The sequence below is a fragment of the Bos javanicus genome, chromosome 5, assembly GCF_032452875.1.
Source record: "Bos javanicus breed banteng chromosome 5, ARS-OSU_banteng_1.0, whole genome shotgun sequence".
Lineage (NCBI taxonomy): Eukaryota > Metazoa > Chordata > Mammalia > Artiodactyla > Bovidae > Bos > Bos javanicus.
The window spans coordinates 57,967,789-57,991,911 of NC_083872.1; the positions used below are offsets into that span (position 1 = coordinate 57,967,789).

The following is a 24,123-nucleotide window of genomic DNA, read 5'->3' on the forward strand; positions in this document are numbered from 1 at the left end:
AATGTTTGGTTCCACTGTTGATCATGGATTGATCCTACTGTTGATCATGGAGTGATCCTTACTTTTGGGTTGACCTAGGGTTTATCTCAGAGAAGGCAATGGCACCCCACTCCAGTACTCTTGCCTGGAAAATCCCATGGATGGAGGAGCCTGGCGGGCTATAGTCCATGGGGTTGCTAAGAGTCAGACACGACTGAGCGACTTCACTTTCACTTTTCACTTTCCTGCATTGGAGAAGGCAATGGCACCCCACTCCAGTACTCTTGCCTGGAAAATCCCATGGAAGGAGGAGCCTGGTAGACCGCAGTCCATGGGGTCGCTAAGAGTCCGATACGACTGAACGTCTTCACTTTCACTTTTCACTTTCCTGCATTGGAGAAGGAAGTGGCAACCCACTCCAGTGTTCTTGCCTGGAGAATCCCAGGGACAGGGGAGCCAGGTGGGCTGCTGTCTATGGGGTCACACAGAGTCGGACACGACTGAAGCGACTAAGCAGCAGCAGCAGCAGGGTTTATCTCTTTTTTTAATAAAAAGCCTTTCCATTTTTATAAAAGGAATTTGGGGCTATAGTGTGGGGTCTCAGAGGAAAGGAACAAGCTTTGAAGTAGGAATGAAAAATATCTATCTGAATTGATAATGTAAAGCCACATCAACTGCAAATTTGTGAAGATTTTGTAGAAATGGAGTCATTCCAACGCAGTTGGAAAGAGGCTGAATTGTGGGTGAAAAATGCCTTAAATTGTTATAGTACCAGATTTCCAGTCAGTTGTGAGAAAAGGGACTACAGAGGAGAGAACTAGAAGAGTGGATAAAGAAAACAGTGAGACATTTATAATAGTGAAGCATAAGGTACATTTGTGTTGGTGGTTGAAGATAGTTTGGAAAAGGAAAGTAGGTGAACTGTGTGACTGGCGGTGTATTGGAGTGATACTGAAAAGGACTTGTAAGTTGTGTAAGGTATTTGTTTTTTGTCATACAGGCAGAAAGTGGGGAACCTTTGAAAATTTGAAAGAAGGAGCTGATGTGATGAGTTTTCTTTATTTTTATTTTTTCTTTGCCGCGTGGCTTGTGGGATCCTAATTCCCAGGCCTAGGATGCAACCCTAGGCACTCTGCAATGAAAGCACAGAGTCCTACACTGGACTGCTAGGAATTTCCCAGTTTGTGTTCTTTTGGCAGTAAGGATGGGGCCTGGAGAGGAAGAAATTGCACCAGTTAGATTTTTATTATAGTAGTCACTCCCCTGCTTAGAACCTTTTAATTATATCTGTGCCGGTATCTAGTTTAGTTTCTCAAATTCCAGCTAGTGACTTTATTTCACTTATCAGAATGGCTGTTCATTAATTGCTAACATTTACCATGTGGCAGACACTGGTCAAATCAGTTTGTACACATCAGTTGATTTCTCACGATAATCCTAAGGCAATACGGTAAATGCCTGTGTTGTCCCCATTGAAAATGAGAAAAAATGGAGACTTCCCTGGTGGTCCAGTGTTTAAGACTCCATGCTTCCGTTTCAGGGGGCTGAGGTTCGATCTCTGGTTGGGGAACTAAGATCCTACATGCCTTGTGGCTCGGCCTGAAGGAAACAAAAACTGAGAAAAAATGGAAGCTCAGAGATTGGATAACTTGCCCTAGGTCATGTACCTAGTAAGTGGTGGCTCAAATCCAGGCGGTCTGTCTCCAGAATTCCTGTTCTGAATTGCTGTTCTGAATTGCTGTGCATGACTGCTTCTCCATACCTTAGTACTCAGAACCTTTATACATGCTTTTGGCTGCATTGCTCTTGCCAACCCCATCAGTTCAGTCGCTCAGTCATGTCCAACTCTTTGCGACTCCATGAATTGCAGCACGCCAGGCCTCCCTGTCCATCACCAACTCCCGGAGTTCACCCAAATCCACGTCCATCGAGTCAGTGATGCCATCCAGCCATCTCATCCTCTGTCGTCCCCTTCTCCTCCTGCCCCCAATCCCTCCCAGCATCAGAGTCTTTTCCAGTGAGTCAACTCTTTGCATGAGGTGGCCAAAGTACTGAAGTTTCAGCTTTAGCATCATTCCTTCCAAAGAACACCCAGGACTGATCTCCTTTAAAATGGACTGGTTGCCCCTTGTTTAATTAACTGTTAGTTTCCCTTCAGAATCAGTCAAACATCATTTATCCAATGAACCCTTAGGTAGAATGGGTTCCATCCATCTACACACAGAGTCAGACCACTTTTAAAATGCTTTTATAGGACCCTGTACTTTTTTTAGAATCAGTTAAACATTATGTATATGATCATTGCTTGCCTTGTTTCCCTACTAGATTGTAAGCTCCATGTGGGCAAGAACTCTTTGTTTTGCTTATGATTATTTTCCTGTATCTAAGATAATGCTTGGTACACAGTGGGTACTTAAAACTATTTGTCAAGTGAAAAAACTTACTAAGACTTGAAATAAGGTAGTGGCTTCAAAAGTTGGAATGAATTTGAAAGAAATTTTGGATATAAAATTATAAGTATTTTTAGATCAGTTAAATGTGAGAGGAATGAAAGGTGACTCCAATTAGTGATACCTTTTGTCTAAGTTGGGAGGAGAAGAAGCCAGTTTTGTGCAGGAGAGAAGATGAAGTTCAGTTTGGGGCATAAATAATAAATGTCTTTGAGATACTCATTTGGAGATATCTCGTAATCATTTGGAAATACGGGGCTAAGAGCTGAAAATAAAGGTGTGGGACTTATTAAAATATTTACATATATATATAAATTTTTGGAGCTTATATATTACTACAGGGAGGCACAGTAAACAAGTAAAATTTATAGTATGTCAAATAGCGATAAGATTTGTAGAGAAAAATAGAAATAGGAACTGTGAAAAGAGAAGGGTATTATAATTTTCAATAGGGTGACCAAGGGGAAGGCCTCATTGAGAAGGTGATGTTTAAGCAAAGTCTTGAAGTAAATGAAAGCGTGAGCCTTGTGCAGAGTATTAGAGGTGATCATTAGGACTCTGGCTTTTACGCTTAATGAGATAGGAAACCAGTGGAGGATTTTTGAATAGAGGAGAGACATGTTCTTGACTTAAATTGTCAGAAAGATCACTCTGACTACCTTGTTGAGAATAAACTGTAATGAGGTTCAAGGGCTGAAAAGTTTACAATAGTTTGTATGAAAGAAAAGGGATTAGATTCTATGTCTGTTTTGAAGGAAGTGCTGACAGGATTTGCCAATGATTGGATTCTGGGAAGTGAAAAAGCCTTTGATACAAGTGGAAGGATAAGGAGGCCAAACTCATCTTAGTGAATATCTGTATTTACAAGATTGGGTGGAAGAAGAGCTAGCAAAGAGTGAGAAGGAAAGGTAGAAGGAAAACAGAGAGTGTGCTCATGAAAGCCATCCTTCATATTGATACTTAAAATTGGGCTTAAATCAGAGACATCTAAGCTGGCTGTTGGCTTCACTATTTTCTGGCTGGGTGATTTTTTTTTTTTTTTTTAGCAAATTGTTGAGTTTCTTTCAGTTTTGTTTTCTTAATTTATGAAATGTAATAATAAAATCAACCACATAGATGCTGTGAGGATTAAATGAGGAAATGATGTTCAAAAGACTTAGCCTTTTGTTTGGCATGTATTAATACTTGAAATTTAATTCCTATCATATGAAATGTTATAAAGTATATAAAATGCTTCTGTCCTTGAAGGTTTATAAACCAAGTTGAGAGAGAACAGGTGAAAAATATTTGAATCAAAATTTAAGATTAGTAAATTAGTAGAAATCACAGGGCAATGAATGGGGGTTAATGTTAAATGTATTGTGTAGTCAGTTGATCAGTCCTTTCTCTGCTGGTTGGATAGGTAGCATGAAAAATGCCTTATTAATACTGAAAAATAAGATTTTAGGATTGAGACTAAAAATTTAGTTTTATAGGTAATTCATACTCAACAATTTTAAAGATGTAAAAAGGGTATATGGTAAAAGATTTCTCTCCTGCACCTGTCCTCTGGTTTCTTCTGAGATTTAGCTGGTGTTAATGTATCTGTTTCTTGCCCAGGCATCTTGTGTATAAACATTATATGACTGTTATGTGTGTGCACATTATTTTTTACATTAATGTTAGTATCTTACATACAGTATTCTATAACTTGTTTTTTCTTAATAGTCTTATTGAGGCACAATTCACATACTGTACAATTCACTCAATATATCTTGCTTTTTAAATGCATTCTTTTAAAACATTTTAAAGTTAGATGCATATAAAAATGGGTAAGATTTGACATTATAGGTCCGTATTTGAGATTTTAAAAGGGTTTTATTCTACTACTAATGTAATTGTGCCAAAATGAAATGTGTGAAATGACTTTTATTTTCAGCTATTCTGTTTTCACTCAGCAATTTCCCTTTTGGAGGAGAACCCAAAATATAATAATATAATAAAATAATAAAGTGATGCAACAGTGTGTAAAAATGTATGTAACATTCTCATTTGACTAGAGAAGTGGACATGGAGGTGCTGAGAAGACTGCTGAATGAGCCAGAGTCTTGAGGTTAGGGAATGACAGCCCATTGGGGGCTGAGATTTCAACAGCAATAGCAAGGTCAGTGGTTAGCAGTGGTGGATGCTGTCCGTGCTAAACAACCAGTTGTACCAATCTGTCAGCTTCAGGTCTACTAGATCAGCATCCTGTGCAGAATCTATCACTGACTATCTTTCCCTGTTATCTGAAAGATTTTGTAAACTTCTGTCTGTATCTACACACAGTTTGGGGAAGGAAGGAGAAGGGAGGAACAGCTCTGTTAGAAAGTTGAAATTTGAATTGCCTGAGTATTTACATTCCTTTTCCCTTAATGTTACTTAGAGGAGGAGAAGGAAAAAGGAAGATGAGGAGTATTTAGAGTATTGGTTGTTTGTTTATAACACAATACAATTTTTTTACTTTCTGTAACTCCTCATCTTCCTTTTAAAAAAGTATTGGTCCACAACGTGGAATGCTATAAAAAATTGGCAGCCCTATCTCTCTACCTATTTAAAAATATATTGGTCTGTGAAATGCAGAAATCAGAGAAACAGTGATTCTGTCTAATCTTGTCCAACTCTTCACCCAGTTTCTAACACTTACTAGCTGCTAAGCACTATTGTAAATGCTTTACAACTATTTACTGGTTTAATCTTCGTAGCAACCCTATACTACAGGTACTGTTACATTATCCCCATTTCAGAGGAAATTGAGGCACAGAGTGGTTACGTTACTCACCTAGGCTACACAGATGTAAGTGGTAAAGCTGGAATTTGAACCCAGTGTAGTCTGACTTCAGATGCCTTGTTATGCTTTGTTATGCTCCATGCTTTTAATGGGTGATTACCTACTGTGTTTCTCAGTAGAGGGGGCTGCTGGCTTGAGTAGAACAGTTTTCCATGTTATATCCCTCCCTGCCTACCTGTCCTACTCACTGAATACCCAATCAGAAAAAAAGCTCCCCTCTCCATTTCCAAACGCTTCCTTGGTTGAAAGCCTTTTAGAGATGACCAGCATAGTCCCTTAGTTACAACATTCTTTCTCCTATAGGAATCTGCTTTCTAATTTCTACTGGTTGGTCTTAGATCTGTACTTCAAAACTAGTAAAGTCTTTTTCCAGGACAAATATCTGTGTTTGTGCATTGATCTGCATATAGGATTTTTAAAACCTTCCTTTTTCTTAGTTGTTCTCCTTGGATCAGCATGTCATTATGTGGCTTAAAATGAGAATAAAGAGCCCAGTAAGGCTATTACATTATTTAATATAGATTCTATTTTTTTAGTTACCCTTAATCTAGAATTACTTTGGTAGCAAACTATACCGTTAACCCTTTTTGCACTTGTAATCTTTCTAAAACCCTGACTGAGGTCTTATCCTTTGAGTTACTGTTGGGCCAGATCTTGTTCATCTGTTGTTTTTTTTAATGTTTTGAATATAATAAATTTAATAAAGTTTTGAATAAAAGTGTAGTACTTTATAGGTATACCTTATTTCTTCTAAATTGAGTCTTCATTTTGGATCATTGTTTTCCCTGAAGAGCCAGCAACACCCCCTGACACCCCCAGCTTTAGTTCTGTTAGTAATTTACCAATTCTTCCTCCTCCTGGTATCTGCAAAGTTGTAAGCATGCCTATCAGATCTTTAGTCAAATTACTTATTTAAAAATCTTCAGCAGAACTCTGTGGCATGCCATTACATATTTTTTTCTATTTTGGCAAAGATCCTTTTAGTGATTCATTGTTGACATTAAGCTAGCTAACATATCTACCTAATGCTGTAGTGATCAGGCTTGTATGCGCGTATATGGTAGATTGCAGTAAAGGATCTGGGATAATAGTAAGGAGAATCTGCTTTTAGATAATTATATATTCTACTTAAAAGATTCATTCTTTCCTTCCTTGTATGAACTAGTACAGTAATTGGGGAAAAAAGACACCCTCCGCTCAGAAACAGCTAAAGATTTATATAATAAATAGATGTATGAATAGATAAGAATTTTATTAAAGCAGGGTTATTCTTCACCATCTGTTAGAAAAGTCCTCTTGCATATTGAGTATTGTTGAGGGAAAGTGAATCATCTTGTGGACCTAAAAACTTGGTGGGATTAAGAGCAGAAGTTATGGGGTGAACGTTGTTTTCTTTTTCTTTCTTGTAAGAGCTACTTTTTTTTTTTTCCCCCACCAGGTTCATTCTGTAAATTAAGGAAAAGCTTTATTCTTTTTTCTCAGCTTGCTGAACTAAAGCAGGAGTGTCTTGCTCGTGGTTTGGAGACCAAGGGAATAAAACAAGATCTCATCAACAGGCTCCAGGCATATCTTGAAGAGCATGGTGAGTTTCCTGTGGAGCCAAAGAGTGATGTGATTGAGGAGATTAATATTTAGGCTCTGCCGTACAGAAGATTTCTTTTTTTCTTTTAGGTTGTTGATGATGTAAGATTTTAATTAACTCTATCAAGAAAACTCTTGTTATCTAAAACAGTAGTTATAATGAAATACCCCTTTTCCCCTTAAAAGACATTGTAACTTTATTTCAGCTAATTATTTTAAAGAAGTATGGTAAAGCAAGTATCATTAGACTGAGAATTGGACTATTCGAAGTTGAATTCCTCCTGTGCCAGAAGTTTACTAGGTAACTTTGGACAGCCACTGTTTTCATGGCGGAGTGTTTGTTCTGGTCTGTGAAGTGAGACCGGTGTCTCCACCCTCGAAATCCATAAACTTAGGTAATCTCTGGTTCCTTCTAGCTCTGACATTCTGTAATTTCACTTTAAAACAGATAAAAATACTTCATTTATACTGTCATCCCTCTCTAATTTTAATTTTTTTATTCCCTTTTCTTTTATCCAAATTCCCTTAGTCAACAATTCTAATGTGCTTGATACATATTTTTTGTCTTTACGGTTGTAAACCATGTAGTGTTGTTTGATCTGTAGTAATTTTATGTAGTTGGCAATGAGGCCATAACCTTTATTGCACACTTTTTTCTCTTAAGTACTCACTTTTTTCAAAGATGTATGAACTGACTGTGTCATCATCTAGTCTGTTGATTCTAATTCCTGCATTGTTTTCTATAATTTATAGAATTCACCACATTTTCTTTAGTTCATTCAGTGACTGACTCCTGTATTGCCTCCTGAACTACTACTTTCATATTTCCTTATATCCTTGTGTGAGAGTCTTTTAGGGTATATACTCAGGGATGGGGTTGCTAATAAATAGCTATTCATAAATGTTTACTTAATATGACTAAATACTACCAAACTGTTTCTCTGAATTGCTCTATAAATCTCATTATTAGCACATGAGGGTTCACTCTGGCCTCATGTTTCCTAATCTGTTGGTGGTTTCAATTTACATTCTTCCAATTATTAAAAAGTTTAAACATTTCTTTTGCTTATGGTTCTTTGGGTTTCTCCTTTGCCCATTTTTCTGTTGGGATTCTCATTGGTTGCTTGTTAGTTTGCAGGCATTTCTTCTGTATTCTAGTGACTATTACCCTGTTGGTTTTATACCCTGTTGATTCTTTTTTCTGTGGTGTCCTTTCCTAGTTTTGAAAAGTCAGTTTTTTGCATAGTGCTTTTGCTTCCGGGATTTTTTTTTTTAATTTTAAGAAATTCTTCACTAAATTCTTCCACACTGGTTTTTGTTAATGTTGTAGTTTGATCTCATCTTGTTTAGTTCTTTAGTCCAACTGGCGTTCAACCTCTTATTGATGTTAGGTAGAGTATGTAGTTTTATCTTCTCCATGTGGAGCAAATTTTATGAGCATATTGAATTTTGTTTTGGAAAAACAAAAAGATTATAATTTTAGCCTAAGTACAGTGATCAAGATGGTTTTGTAGCAGGGCTTGACCTGAATATTTTAATATTCTTTAGCTGAAGAGGAGGCAAATGAAGAAGATGTACTGGGAGATGAAACAGAGGTGAGTTGGAGAGAGTAAGGTTAGTCACTGGCCTGGCAGTGTGCCACTACCTTGGTCACATTGCTGAACATTAATCATTAGAGGGCTTGAATGCTGACTCGTTAGGGGTGCATAAAGGGGTAATGAAAGTTGTGAAAGCCTCATTCATTTTGGAGTTCTCATATTTTTCTGTTGACAGGTATTTACTCTTGATTTATTTTAACCATCTTGTTTCATTTGTTTTTAGGAAGAAGAACCAAAGCCCTTAGAACTGCCTGTCAAAGAGGAAGAACCTCCTGAAAAAACTGTTGATGTGTAACTATCCTTTTTTTATTTATTTATATTAATTAAATTAATTTATTTATGACTATGCTGGGTCTTCATTGCTTTGTGCAGACTTGCCCTAGTTGTGGCAAGTGGGAGTTCTACTCTTCTTTTGCAGTGCTTGGTCTTCTCGTTGCAGTGGTTTCTCTTGTGGAGCATAGGCTCTAGGAGCATGGGCTTTAATAGTTGCAGCACGAGGGCTCAGTAGTTGCGCTCTGCAGCTCTAGGGTGTTCAGTCTTTTGTAGTTGTGGCACAGGGCTCAGTTACTTCACTGCATGTGAAATCTTCCCAGACCAGGGCTCGAACCCTTGTCTTCTGCATTGGCAGGCAGATTCTTATCCATTGTGTCACCAGGGATGTCCCAACTATCCCTTTTTAATAATGAATACAGCGCAGATGGTTCTGGATTTTTTAGTGTTTCACTCTGTTTACTGCTTAAACATTCTTTTTGGCTTTTTTATTAGATTGTACATTTTTAGAAAAGTCTAGTTCATTTCAACTACATTGTCCCACTGAAGGAAACTAAGTTGTCTTTGGGTTATGTAATAGATAATTAGGACCAGGAGACTTCAGTCCATAAAAAGTTTATTTCTCTTAGCCTTGTTGTATATGATAGATGATTCTCTTTCTGTGTAGAGAATCATGCAGATTTTCTGCATATGTGGACTTTTATAAGCGAGGAGTGAGTAACACTGTATTCTCTCTTATTTTCTGGTTTACAGTGGAGGAAGAGAGGACAAAGTATTAATGAAAAGTAGATCTGGATTTATTTAAATTATTGCACAAGGTTGTTCATAAACATCTTATATTTGGAATTTCCCCACAAATGTCTGGCCATCTTATGCACCAGCACATTAAGAGCAGTTGAGTCCTTTTTAACATTTTTGCTCCTCATAGCTGTATTAATCTGTTTAATTATAAAGGGCGATATGTGTACTTGTAAAAAGTCATAAAGAGTACATAGAAGAGTATATAAATTGAAAATTAAGGAGACTTCCCTGGTGGTCCAGTGGTCAAGACTGTGAGCTTTCAGTGTAGGGGGCAAAGGGTCAGTCCCTGGTTGGGGAACTAAGATTCCACATGTCATGTGGTGCAGCCCCTCTGTCCCCCCAAAAAAAGAGAAAGGAAAGAAAATTAAATACCTTTGTCTGTACCTCCACCTGACTTCCCAGAGGTTTTCAATATATTCTTTTGAAATATTTTATATGGTATGTGTATATGTATATGTACATACACGATGCATATTGTTGGTTTCCTGATTTTTTTCCCACGTATGGAGATCTTTCTATATCATCATATAATGTCCTTATTTAATTATTAGATGTAAAGACTTCGTGGCATTCCGGTGGTTAAGAGTCCATGCTTCCACTGCAGGGGGCATGGGTTTGATCTCTGGTTGGGGAGCTTAAGTTCCTGCATGCTGTGTGGCAAGGCCAAAAAAAAAAAAAAAATTAGTTATATAGTAGGCAAGGTTCTAAGTGTTTTACATATATTCTCATCTAATCCTCACATCAGCTGTAAGAAATGAGGATAATTATCCTAGTAAGTGGTAGGTCTCTGTTTTTTTAACTTGTTGTTATACAATATTACACGCTTATAAAAAAGTTAAGAGAATGCTATATAGACCCCTATGAACCCGTCACGTAGATTTAGTTGTTAACAACTTAGAATTTTATTCTTTCTGGCAGCTAATAGTACTCCATTCTAAAAGTGAATAGTAATTTCACCAGTCTCCTCCTGTTGATGGATATTTAGATTATTCATAATTGCAAAACATGCAGTGCTGTACCTCCTTATACAATTAATTTTAAATGTATGCAAGTATGTCCAAGGGGTACATTTCTAGCAGGGAATTTGCTGTATTAGAGAGGATATTCCTTTAGTGTTCTATTAGATTTTGTCAAATACTACTGCTTTCTAAAGCCATTTAGTTGTTGCCCATTACAGGAGGTTTTTGTTTATATAATGTGCCTTGAGAAGATGGCCAATGGGATAGCTTTTGGGGTTTTTTTGGTCTTCATATCTTTATTTTTACACAAAGCAGTGCAAAATGAGGCAGTTCTTCAAAGGGTGACTTGGAGCCGGAAATTCCATCCTGAGCGTGAAAGTGTTAGTTGCTCAGTCGTGTCCAACTCTTTGCGACCCTGTGGACTATAGCCCACCAGTCACCTCTGCCCATGGGATTCTCCAAGCTTTTTAAAAAAATTATTTATTTGGCTGCACAGGAACTTAATTGCAGCATACAGACTCTTAGTTGTGTCTTGTGGGATCTAGTTCCCTGACCTAGGTTCCCTGCATTGGCCACTGGACCACCGGGGAGTCCTGGGATAGCTTTAAAATAGAGAGGTTTTGGGAACTTACATGGCAAGAAGGATCAATGATCAGTGCAAAGAAATAGAGGAAAACAGTAGAATGGGAAAGACTGGAGATGTCTTCAAGAAAATTAGAGATACCAACGGAACATTTCATGCAAAGATGGGCACAATAAAGGACAGAAATGGTATGGACCTAACAGAAGCAGAAGATACTAAGAAGAGGTGGCAAGAATACACAGAACTATACAGAAAAGATCTCAGTGACCCAGATAACCACGATGGTATAATCACCCACCAAGAGCCAGACATCCTAGAATGCTAAGTCAAGTGGTCCTTAGGAAGCATCACTATGAACAAAACTAGTGGAGGTGATGGAATTCCAGTTGAGCTATTTCAAATCCTAAAAGATGATGCTACTCAATATGCCAGCAAATTTGGAAAACTCAGCAGTGGCCACAGGACTGGAAAAGGTCAGTTTTCATTCCAGTCCCAAAGAAAGGAAATGCTGAAGAATGTTCAAACGATTGCCCAATTGCATTCATCTCACACACTAGCAGAATAATGAAAAATTATCCAAGCGAGTCTTCAACAGTGAACCGAGAACTTCCATGTGTTCAAGCTGGATTTAGAAAAGGCAGAGATCAAATTGCCAACATCTGCTGGATCATGGAAAAAGGAAGAGAGTTCCAGAAAAACATCTATTTCTGCTTTACTGACTATGCCAAAGTCTTGGACTGTGTGGATCACAACAAACTGTGGAAATTCTTTAAGAGATGGAAATACCAGACCACCTTCTCTGCCTTCTGAGAAATCTGTATGCAGGTCAAGAAGCAACAGTTAGAACTGGACATGGAACAATGGACTGTTCCAAATTGGGAAAGGAGTACAACAAGGCTGTATTTTGTCACCCTGCTTATTTATATAACTTATATGCAGAGCACATCATGCAACATGCTGGGCTGGATGAAGCACAAGTTGGAATCAAGATTGCCAGGAGAAATATTAATAACCTCAGATATGCAGATGACACTCCCCTTATGGCAGAGAGTGAAGAGGAACCAAAGAGCTTCTTGATGAAACTGAAAGAGGAGGGTGAAAAAACTGGCTTAAAACTCAGTATTCAAAAAATGAAGATATGGCATCTGGTCGCATCACCTCATGGCAAGTAGATAGGGAAACAGTGGAAACAGTGACAGACTTTGCAGCATATTAAAAAGAAGAGACATTGCTGACAAAGGTCTGTCTAGTCAAAGCTATGGTTTTTCTGGTAGTCGTGTAGATGTGAGAGTTGGACTGTAAAGAAAACTGAGCGAAGAATTGATGCTTTTGAACTGTGGTGTTGGAGAAGACTCTTTAGAGTCCCTTGGACTGCAGGAAGATCAAACCAGTCAATCCTGAAGAAAATCAGTCCTGAATTAGAAGGACTGATGCTGAAGCTGAAGCTCTAATACTTTGGCCACCTGATGTGAAGAACTGATTCATTGGAAAAGACCCTAGTGCTGGGATCTTTAAATCTTTTTAAAGCAGGAGGAGAAGGGGATGACAAAGGATGAGATGGTTGAATGGCATCACCACCTCGATGGACATGAGTTTGAGCAAGCTCTGGGAGTTGATGATGGACAGGGAAGCCTGGCGTGCTGCAGTTCATGGGGTCGCAAAGAGTTGGACACAACTGAGTGACTGAACTGAGGGCAAGAAGGAAGGTGAAGTAAATACGATGATATAATTAGCCAGTGTGGGTTAAAAACAGTGAAGTTTGAGAATTTGTAGTTATCTTTATAATATGTAAAATATATAATTCTCTTGTTTAGAGGGCTTTAATTTTATCAGTGAATTTCTGAACAAGGAAATTGACTATGTGGGAGAGGTTGTGTTTTTGCTTGTTAGAGGGATAGTAGTGGTTAGACTATAAAGTATGTACAGAAGATTTGGGGTCCCTGTAGTTTGGAGAATGTTTTGTGTATGACTGTGAATAGGAGAGAAACTTCTCAGTGAAGAGATGAGATTTCACATGAGTCTCAGAGTATGATGTGTATTTATTGCTTGAGCTTAATTGTGCCTTAGGGAATTGGAACAGATCTGAAGGAAGTGTCCTCTCAGGTTCCCTTTTTGCCTTGAGGTGTACTGATGGGAATGTGGAGGAAGTCATTAGCCTGAGGTTTGGTGAAGAGGACTGCTATTTTAACGGCATTGGACTTCAAGTAAAACATTAAACTTCCATGTCCCTTTCTGCCTGAAGAAAATGAGAGGATTGGGGAAGGAAAGATGATTAAGAAATGGAAAAAAATCAGAAATTTCTTTTTAAAAAATCCTTTAAACATTCAAAAGGAGATCTCCTCACTTTGTCTTCCCTTGATATTCTCCAAAAAGATAACCTCTGTTTCTAGTTTGATCTCCCCCCCACCCCCAGCCCTCCCCCCCAGCCCTCCCCACCACCCCTCTGCTGAAACCAGGGCAATTAAATATTGCAGGACTTAGTTATGGTCAGCAGGGGGCTCCCATTGCTTATCTGTCAGTCCAGGGACCTCCAACAAAAGGATGGAGCAGAGAGTAAGTTCCTGTTCCAGAATTGCTTCCTCTGAAAATGCCATTAAACCATTACTACCTTTCAGGGCATCAAATGGGAAAAGTGTCCGGGATATTGGAACAAAAGCCGCCCATGTCTCTAAATGAGGGACCTTAATGAGACTGGTTATGACCCACAGTTTTATGAGAGTTGTTTGGTGGAGGGTTAATGCCCTTCCATTTATCCTGGGTACTTCCGAACTTTGTCTCCCGCCCCTCTGGTCCCTCCGCTTTTGTTTTCTCTTAAACCTTTTGACTAGTAACTTAGCATGTTTTCCTAATTCAAACTTCCCTTAGCCTTTTTTTCTTCCCACTCCCTTTGGCATTTTTATTTGTCCCACTTTGATTCTTCCAGCTGGAGCTGTGGTCCCATGGGAGATATAAGGGATTTGTAAAAGAAGGAAACCAGACCTTGTAGAGCACTCATTAATTGTGATGAAAATTGAGAGCTGGTATTTAAATAAGGGTTGGAGAAATAGTCATTAGTCCAGAAGTACATTTAAAGTTCCTAAAAGTAAATGAAATGATTTCCAGTGTCCTTTAAACATTTCCCTCAGCTCAGTGTGTTTAACCACAGTTATTTTCTGGTTGCTTTCTTATAGTAAAGTAACTTAGTCTGTTATTTGAACTTTTTTATGAATAGATGACAATTCAAGGAACTAAAAAATCTGATGGGCTTCATGCTTTTTTGGTCTGAAGGGTGGCAGAGAGATATGGGACAGAGAACATGATTCAGGTGAATTCTTAGACAATTCTAAGGTTTCGGTTTAGAATATCAGTTTTTTTGATTTTAAAAATCTCTTTTCCAGGGCAGCAGAGAAAAAAGTGGTAAAAATTACATCTGAAATACCACAGACTGAGGTAGGTCATTGTTTCAGAAGAGCAGTCTATATATATCTCTCTGTTTCTTACCCTTTATTCTATCTGTGTCATCACTTTAAAATATTTACTCATAGGCAGAAAATCAGTATCAACAGATTGAGGTAGTGATACATTTTTACACCAGCTATACTTGGGAATATATTTGGACTGGCATAGTTGCCTTTGAAGCCCTAATCTTTTGTATAGTGTTCTGGTCTTAGTGGTAACTCTTTTTAAGATGTTTATAAACTGGAATTAGAGTTTGAGAGGATCATACCTTGAAAAAGATGAAAAGTTAAAAGGGAAGATGTCACTCACCAGTTACTACTAGCTAGCTGAGATAGAAATTTCTCTGGATTCTGTCTCAGAATCTCTGAAATTAGGTTCCAGTCAAGATCTGTGGGCTTTTTTGTATGTTTAAAGTAGAGATGGCATAGGACAATGCTGCTTCATATCTTTTTTTTTTTTGGTATCTCATTTCTAACTGAAAGAGTACACAACTAGTGTTGGAACCAAGCTGTTCCTTTGATCCATTTTCAAAGGTCAACTAAACACAGCTTTTGTCTTCTTGGCTTGATGTAGAATGTGGGTTTTATTTTATTCCTTCCCTTTTGTTTTTGAGGACATGAATGTAATAATAGTCTTTTTGTATTTGCTTTCTGGAAAGGGCTGTTGAGTTAAGCCCTGGGATGGATACAACCTGATATCCTCTATGATTGTCAGTATAACTCAGTTTAGACCTTAAGAAATTACTCCTTATGTTCTAAAGATACACATCTCTAAATGACTTTTCTCTTAAAAGAACGAAATCAAGAATTGAATTTTTCTCTGCCCTTTCTTTTGTCTGTTATCACTTAGAGGATGCAGAAGAGAGCTGAACGATTCAATGTACCTGTCAGTTTGGAGAGTAAGAAAGCTGCCCGGGCAGCTAGGTGAGTGTTCCCAGCTATTTAGATCTGAGATAGTGATAATATTAAGGTGAGGGGGTGTGGTAGGTTTTAAATATAGTTTAAGTAGAATAGAGGCCTTGCTGAAAATAAAGGCTCCCTTGGCTCTGTTCAGAACATGTCTGTTGACTGGATGTAGTAGCGGTAGATTGGGTTTTATTAACAAGCAGGGTTTTTGTAATAGGAAAAACACAGGAATTGAGTGTTACTCCCAATTCTGATAAGGCTACATTTTAGTTTATTCTCTGGACGCTTGGTGAGAAAGAGAGTCAACTGAACCTCTTTCATGGAGTTGTTAGAATTAGCTAATGATTGCAAGGCTTGAGATCACAAGCAAGAAGTGCCATATGTACACTTGACACGGATACAAACCAGGAGTGTGAACAGCTTCCTAAAATTTAGCTTGTTTTTCTTTCTACAGATTTGGGATTTCTCCAGTTCCATCAAAAGGTAAGAATATAGAGACTTCTGAAAAAGTTATCTTTATATTTTTACTTTTTTGGCACAACAGATTTTATTTCTCCAAACTAAGGTAAACTTATTACCTCTGGAAGCCTTTAAGAGGTTATTATATTCACCTTTTTGGTTTAGGTAAAGCCATTTTCAAACCTTTCCGGGCAATTTAGAGAAGGTACTAAAGTTTGAGAGAATAGGAAGCAGTGCCAACATTTGTTTTCCTTTTCTTGGATATGTTCAGAGAAGATTCTAGTACCAGCTTTATTCTGGTGTCTCAAATCAGCATATAATTATTATGTACCTGTCCAGTGTTATATTACCTAGTGTGAGTGACAAGAGGAAAAAGTATCTTTTACCTTTTAAGAATTTACAAGGAAGTAATCTTGGTTATGCTTAAAGATTTAGCCGTAAGGATTATATCATTGTATTATTTATAGTGATCAATAACTGGAAACAATGTAATATACAATAGAGAACTGGTTAAGTAAATGTGTACCATAGTACAGTTAGAAGACCTTGAAGATGTTTAAAATAATACTGTTTAAAGTTGTTTCTGTCCCATTTGCCAGGAAAGTGGGAAAAGCAAGTTATAAAATTCTTGTAGTATGTTGCCATTTCCCAATACAAGTACATATATGGATAGGAAAAAAGATTAGAGGGATATATAATAAGTTGATAACATTCATTGTCTCTGGTTGGTGGAATTTAGAATGACTTCTTTTTGCTTGTCTTAAGTTTTTAAATTTTTTACAATGAACGTGTATCTGTAATAAATTAAGGGAAAAATGTTATTCTTTTTAAAAACAACATAGTACTTGTTCTGAGAGACTTTAAATGTACTTGCCAGATAAAATACAGACTTCCTAGTGGCCTGTTAAAAGTTTCAAGTCTGTGAAGAAAATGTCCTCCAAAGATCCTGTAGAGTTTCACTATGACTTTTAAAAGACCAGCAAAATTCTGATCACTATGGCTACATGCTTTAAAAACAAAATATTTTCTGACATTTCATTATATCAGGAGAGAGATCATAGGGTTGGTAATGGAATAGCAGAAGTTGATATATTTAGTGGTGTTATTTGAAGAAAGACTAAAGGTAAAATTAATGCTTAGCCTGAAAAGGAAAGTTGACCAATAAAATAAAAGGAATATTGTTTTATAAGTGAACATAAAAATGTGTAAATAGTTCCTAGTATGTAGATTATGGTAAAAATCGAGTCCAGGACTTCCCTGGTGGTCCAGTGGTTAAGAATCCCCCTGCCAGCACAGGGGACACAGGTTCCATCCCTGGACCAGAAAGATTCCGTACGCAACTAAAGCCCATCTGCCACAACTACCGAGCCTGTGCTCCCTGGAGCCCATGCTCCACAAGAGAAGCCACCACAAGGAGAAGCCTGTGTACCTCAATGAGGAGTAGACCTGCTCACTCACTGCAGCTAGAGAAAGCCCACGTGCAGCAACAAAGACCCAGTGCAGCCAAGATGAATGAATGAATGAATTTAAAAATTAAAAAACAAAACAGTTTATACCTGAAATTTATAGTGGAAAGTTGGAGCCAGTTGCAGTATTGAGATTGCTTAAACTAAAATTCTGAAAAGTTTTATGTAAATAATTATTGACTAGAATAGGGTTGAGCCTTAGGGGCTAATATGCTGCTTACTTCTAAGTGATAATTTCAGGACAGAACATTGGCTTTAAGTAGCCATAATTTTAACTGTCTATAATAGTAGCTCTGCACCTTTGTCTAGATATGTCTTTCTCTTTAAACAGCTTTATTGAGATATAACTCATATATCATCCAACTCATCCTCTTGAAGTATATAATCCAGTGTTTTTAAAATATATTCAGGTGGTTGTGCAGCTATCATCATAGTCTCATCACCCCCAAAAGAAACGCCATACCCATTAGCTTTTCTCATCTGCTTTTTCTGTCCTCACAAGCAACCACTAAGTTTTTTCTATATATGTTAGTTTGCCTTCATATAAATAGCATCATACAATTCATGGTCTATGAGTGACTGGCTTCTTTCACCTCACATAATGTATTCCAGGTTTATCCCTATTTTAGGATTTCTTTTTATTGTTGGGTAGTATTACATTGTACTGATGTGTACTGTGTTTTATCTGCCCCTCAGTTGACTGTACGGTTGGGATTTCACTTTTTGGCTACTATGGGTAATGCTGCTGTGAACTTTCATATACCAGTTTTTATGTGGTTATGTATTTTCATTTCTCTAGAGGTATATATGTATAAGTAAAATTGCTAGGTCATATGGTAAGTTCTATGTTTAACTCTTCGAAGAACCGCCAGACTTCTCCAAATTGGCTATACTATTTTATGTTCCCAGCGGCAGTGAATGCAGATACGGTCTCTAGATGTCATCTCTGCCTTTTCTTTAACTTTATTACATAAAGGACATTTTTCATATATATGATTTTTATCCTATCTAACTTCAAGACTCTCAGTCAGCTTTTCTTTATGACTTCTAAGAATATAAAATAAAGCTTTTTTCTTTCTTTCTTTAGGCCTGTCGTCTGACACCAAGCCTATGGTAAGAAATCGTTTTTTTTTTTTTCTTTTAACCTTAACTCTATACAGTTAGTTTTAAGTTAGGGATTTCCTCCTTCTCTCCAGATAGAGGAAACAGATCATATGAATTTGGTGACTTGTTTTCAGTACAGTGTTTTATGTTCTTAATAGAATGAATTGTTTGAGGTACTGAGAGGTCAGGAAAATTCTTGCATCTTCAGAGTCATAAACATCTTCCTTTCTACCACCCTCTTAGGAAAAAATGAATAGATTTTGTTAGCTAGAAGATAATCCGTATAACTTCTATGGTACTAGAGTTTTAGACCTCACCGGCAACCCACTCCAGTGTTCTTGCTTGGAGAATCCCAGGGATGGGGGAGCCTGGTGGGCTGCCATCTATGGGGTCGCACAGAGTCGGACACGACTGAAGCGACTTAGCAGCAGCAGTAGCAGCAGTGGCTTTTGGATAATGTCTAACTCTTAACTACCACAGGAGAATCTGTGAAAGCGACTTAATGAGTTCTGTCTGTAGATACTGGTCATTTTCAACACTACCTGTTAAATACCAGAGAGTACAGACTAGGATAGTATGTCTTCTGGACTATTATAACTTGTCAGCATGCTTAGAAAATGCAAGCAGATGCTGTGAAATATGTTTCACTTTATGAAATCTTGCTCTTGGAGTTACAGTTCAATAATTAAAGTGAAGGTGAAATGTTTTAATAGTAGTCATAGTTATTAGCAGTGGTAGTAGTAAAGGAAATGTCCCAGATATCCTTATATCATCTTATATATCAAGGCTTCCAAGAAAAAAGAAGTAAGAAAATTGAGTTGGGTACTGGTAGTGCATTTGTCTTCTGAAGAATGGAGAGCTTCAGTGATTGTTTCTGTTTGCTAGGAGATCGAGTTAAGAGTTACCTGCAAAGGCTTGGTATAAAAATTAACAGTTTTGAACTGTGAATGATAGACTTGTTTAGAGGTGATGATTTAGACATTTGTTTGCTTTTTCAGGCAGTGTTTGGCTTACTTTGATCTTAAACCCTGCTTAGGCTTTTGCCACCTTTGATGAATGAAGGAGGCAGGGCTAAATCTCTCACTGCATTCCAGGAGAGGTCTTTTAATAATTAGTGGCATGAATGAGTGCTGCTTAGTTTCCTAATTTGGCACATAGGGTATCTTTGATGTTGTATAGGCTTATTTGAACTCTTAGCTTTGGATCATAGTTTGTACCTCTGTGTTTTCTGTTTTGATTTTTTTTAATATGTTTTTTCCCTTATGTTTTTATAGGTTAACCTGGATAAGCTAAAAGAAAGAGCTCAAAGGTTTGGTTTGAATGTCTCTTCAATCTCCAGAAAGGTAAGGTACTATTTTTGCAACATTAGAGCAGCTTGGGACTGCATAGTTTGGAAATGACTGTCCCAAGAATAGAACTGGCTACTCAGCACTTCATTTAATGCAGTCCTTTGACTATCACCTCCTCTCACTATTGATTACATTATGGGAATTGTTTCGCAGAGTTAATTGTGTTTTTTTCTAGATGTTGTTTGCATAACTTCCACACTGGCTGTTAGAGCAAGGTCTATATTTTCTTTAGTTAAGATATTGGATTCAGTGATGTTACATCTGCTTTAACTTCTGATATAGGTATATTAGAAATTAAATAATCAGGGGAAGACAGTCTTGTCATTAGGCAAAGATACCTGAAAATAAAATTTGGAGGTTCTATAGAAAAACACTGAGAAAGTTACTTTATTCTTTCTACCCTTCTGCTAACTGACACTGTTTAGTTTAAGCAAGATGACTTTGTTGACACCATGCCCTGTGGAGTGATCAATTCTACAGGACATTATTGTGTTTGGAGTTTTGCTAGGCACATTAGAGAAAATGCTAGAGCAAGTAGTCTCTTAATCTTTGTTCTGTGAGAATGAGAGCATATTTCTTGGTTGTTGAGGTGATAGTTGGATTAAGGGAAGATTATTTTAAATCAGAAAAACCATCATTGGAAAAAAAACATTTCCCACTCAAGTATGGAAGCATTTAGCTCTCTAGAAATCCGTTGGAAAAAAATGATCTGACAGTAGTTATACTTTTGCTCAGAAAAAAAGCTGAGCATATGAAAGTTGTGTCCCTATGTGACTCATAACCTTGAACACAACTGTGCTTCATCTTCCTTCCCTTTGGGTTATATTTTTTATGTTTACCAGAAATACAACATCGTGTCTTTTTTTTTTTTTTTAATTTTATTTTTAAACTTTACAATATTGTATTAGTTTTGCCAAATATTGAAATGAATCCGCCACAGGTATACATGTGTTCCCCATACTGAACCCTCCTCCCTTATCCCTCCCCATACCATCCCTCTGGGTCGTCCCAGTGCACCAGCCCCAAGCATCCAGTATCGTGCTCGAATATGGACTGGCGACTCGTTTCATACATGATATTATACATGTTTCAATGCCATTATCCCAAATCTTCCCACCCAACATCATGTCTTTTTGCCCAACTTGATTCTGAGACCATAGGTATTCAGTAGGAGTATTTGGTGGTTTATGTGGACTGAAATAAGGGAGTTGAGAGGGAGGCAGAATATATAATTCTTAAACCACCATATAGCTTAATTGGGAAGAGTTACTATAAACCAAAAGTCATTTGTGTTTTGTTAGATGGTCAGGGGAAAGGGTGCCTTGTATCTGTGGCCCTGATTTTCATCTTGTCTCCTTTTGTATATGAGGCCTCAGTATCTGAGAATCTCAGCAATAACTGCACTCCTCTAGGGAATTGTATTAGTTTGTGTGTTGGAAGGCAGAGGTACAAAAGGTACCCACTGAACTGAGATGGTATCATGATATTGAAAAATGAAGCAGCTGCATATAATAGATGGATTAGTTTATTTAGTGTAACTTACTTACAGGTAAGATCAGGTAGCAGATAGGATAAGGTTGCATTTTGCTACCTCAAAGTATTGGCAGCTGTACTCTATACTGTGGAGGGGCCATTGGGGCTTTTTTTGTATTTAGTTAACCCAGGGTTTGAGGGTACATGCTTGGAAACAGGAAGTATATTTCCAAGTCAAGGTTATAAATGGGTAACTAGTCTCATGGATGCCGAGAATACATCATTGAAAGCCTTCATTGTTTCAGAGACTGAATAACACAAAGGCCACCTAGACCTCATGATCATTAAACAATATTAACTACAAAGTCCTTGATGACAGAGAAGAGATTTACTAAACAGTACAGCTCTAGGTAGGGTCAGTGGAAGGACAGGAGGAGCTGAATGGATCCAAGATGGCATCAGTTATGCTAACAGCCATACATTATATGTTCAATCAAAATTAACAAAATTGGACATTGTATCTCCTACTACTTAGCTCATATAGACCCATTCCTGAGAGGAATTTGTGTGTTGCTCTGTGCTGTCCACCTAACTCATGCAAGGACATCAGTCTTTTCCCTTCTCTGGAGTCTTTCTCTATATTTGACCTGTTTTCAGCCTCCACAGGATGCTGAGTAAAACATGAAAAGATATATTTATTAATTTTGAGCAAATTACTGAACTTCTTTATTCCTCATCTATAAAACTAGGAGTAATACCTAACACCATGTTGTGGAGAATAAATAATTGTAATAAATAATTGCAATTCCCTAACATAGAAGCAACAGTTAGAACTGGACATGGAACAACAGACTGGTTCCAAATAGGAAAAGGAGTACGTCAAGGCTGCATATTGTCACCCTGCTTATTTAACTTATATGCAGAGTACATCATGAGAAAAGCTGGGCTGGAAGAAGCACAAGCTGGAATCAAGATTGCCGGGAGAAATAGCAATAACCTCAGATATGCAGATGACACCACCCTTATGGCAGAAAGTGAAGAGGAACTAAAAAGCCTCTTGATGAAAGTGAAAGAGGAGAGTGAAAAAGTTGGCTTAAAGCTCAACATTCAGAAAATGAAGATCATGGCATCCGGTCCCATCACTTCATGGGAAATAGATGGGGAAACAGTGGAAACAATGTCAGACTTTATTTTTCTGGGCTCCAAAATCACTACAGATGGTGACTGCAGCCATGAAATTAAAAGATGCTTACTCCTTGAAAGGAAAGTTATGACCAACCTAGATAGCATATTCAAAAGCAGAGACATTACTTTGCCAACAAAGGTCCGTCTAGTCAAGGCTATGGGTTTTCCTGTGGTCACGTATGGATGTGAGAGTTGGACTGTGAAGAAGGCTGAGCGCCAAAGAATTGATGCTTTTGAACTGTGGTGTTGGAGAAGACTCTTCTTGGACTGAAGAAGACTCCTTCCCTTGGACTGCAAGGAGATCCAACCAGTCCATTCTGAAGGAGATCAGCCCTGGGATTTCTTTGGAAGGAATGATGCTGAAGCTGAAACTCCAGTACTTTGGCCACCTCATGCAAAGAGTTGACTCATTGGAAAAGACTGATGCTGGGAGGGATTGGGGGCAGGAGGAGAAGGGGATAACAGAGGATGAGATGGCTGGATGGCATCACTGACTCGATGGACATGAGTCTGAGTGAACTCCGGGAGTTGGTGATGGACAGGGAGGCCTGGCGTGCTGCGATTCATAGGCTCGCCAAGAGTCGGACACGACTGAGGACTGAACTGAACTGACTGAACATAGTGACACTTTGACCCTCAATATAAAGTGTAGTTTTCTTCCTTAGTTTTCAGTTCAGGTTTTATCACTTTGAGTCAATGAACCTCTGTTTCAGTTGATCATTGATAAGATTTTAGTTCCCATTTTAAATTCTAAGGAGTTAAAATGAGATAATGTAGTTGGGAGAACTCTGTATGAGCTCTGTTCTAACATTCGTTGTCACACTTGTGTTCTAGAGTAGTGCTTCGCAAGTTCTGTGGTGAAAGTCTAGTTTTTAAAATTTTCCCATTCATTGTAGAGAGGTACTTTTGTAAAGTAAAAATGTCAAAGACAAGTTAAATTACTTTGGAAGTTTTTAAATGGTTTTTGAACTTATTGCAGGCTGGTAACAGTCTGGGGGTCAAGCATTAGGAGGCAGACTACATTTTGAGTAGCACTATACTAGAGTATATATGGTTTCTTCTGAGGACCACTTTTCTTGTAAACTTGTGACTTTCTGAGATGTTCTCTTTGAGTATAGATTCCATTTACATTGATCATAAATCCTGATTTTCAGAATTATCCTATTAGCAATGGTTTGCTCTAATTTGCCTCATAAACCAGTAAAATGCCCGAGAAAATGTCCTTGCTGTTTTTTGCTGAGCACCACTGTTCCATAGAACTTTCTGTGATGATGGAAACATTCTACACAGTGTTGTTCTATTGAATAATCTGTTATCTAATACAGGCATACCTCAGAAATATTGTGAATTCAGTTACAGACCACCACAGTACAGTGAATATTGCAATAAAGTGAGTCACAAATAAGTAGTGTACATACCTAAATTGAAAAGTACTTTATTGCTTAAAAAAAGTGCTATCATGAAGGAAATATTACATGTGGTTTAACATTTATATAATAAAATATAAATCATATGCTGTGTGGAGTTGTCAGTTCAGTTTAGTCCCTCAGTCGTGTCCGACTCTTTGTGACCCCATGGACTGCAGCACGCCAGGCCTCCCTGTCTATCACCAACTCCCAGAGTTTAGTCAAACTCATGTCCATTGAGTTGGTGATGCCATCCAACCATCTCATCCTCTGTGTCCCCTTCTCTTGCCTTCAATCTTTATTGGACA

At 37.8% G+C, this 24,123-nt stretch overlaps 1 protein-coding gene across 2 annotated transcripts in view; it reads left to right on the plus strand.

Moving 5' to 3' along the window:
- The window catches only part of SARNP (SAP domain containing ribonucleoprotein), a 49,893-nt gene that overhangs the window by 2,171 nt on the left and 23,599 nt on the right, over positions 1 to 24,123 (plus strand). The window contains exons 2-9 of one of the 2 annotated variants that reach the window (XM_061416939.1): positions 6,721 to 6,820; positions 8,368 to 8,414; positions 8,641 to 8,708; positions 14,408 to 14,459; positions 15,318 to 15,391; positions 15,828 to 15,856; positions 18,386 to 18,411; positions 19,677 to 19,745. In XM_061416939.1, coding sequence (XP_061272923.1) covers positions 6,721 to 6,820; positions 8,368 to 8,414; positions 8,641 to 8,708; positions 14,408 to 14,459; positions 15,318 to 15,391; positions 15,828 to 15,856; positions 18,386 to 18,411; positions 19,677 to 19,745 — 465 coding nt within the window. Of the gene's footprint in view, positions 1 to 6,676; positions 6,821 to 8,367; positions 8,415 to 8,640; positions 8,709 to 14,407; positions 14,460 to 15,317; positions 15,392 to 15,827; positions 15,857 to 18,385; positions 18,412 to 19,676; positions 19,746 to 24,123 lie in introns of both variants that reach the window. The other variant, XM_061416938.1, reaches the window with a different exon arrangement.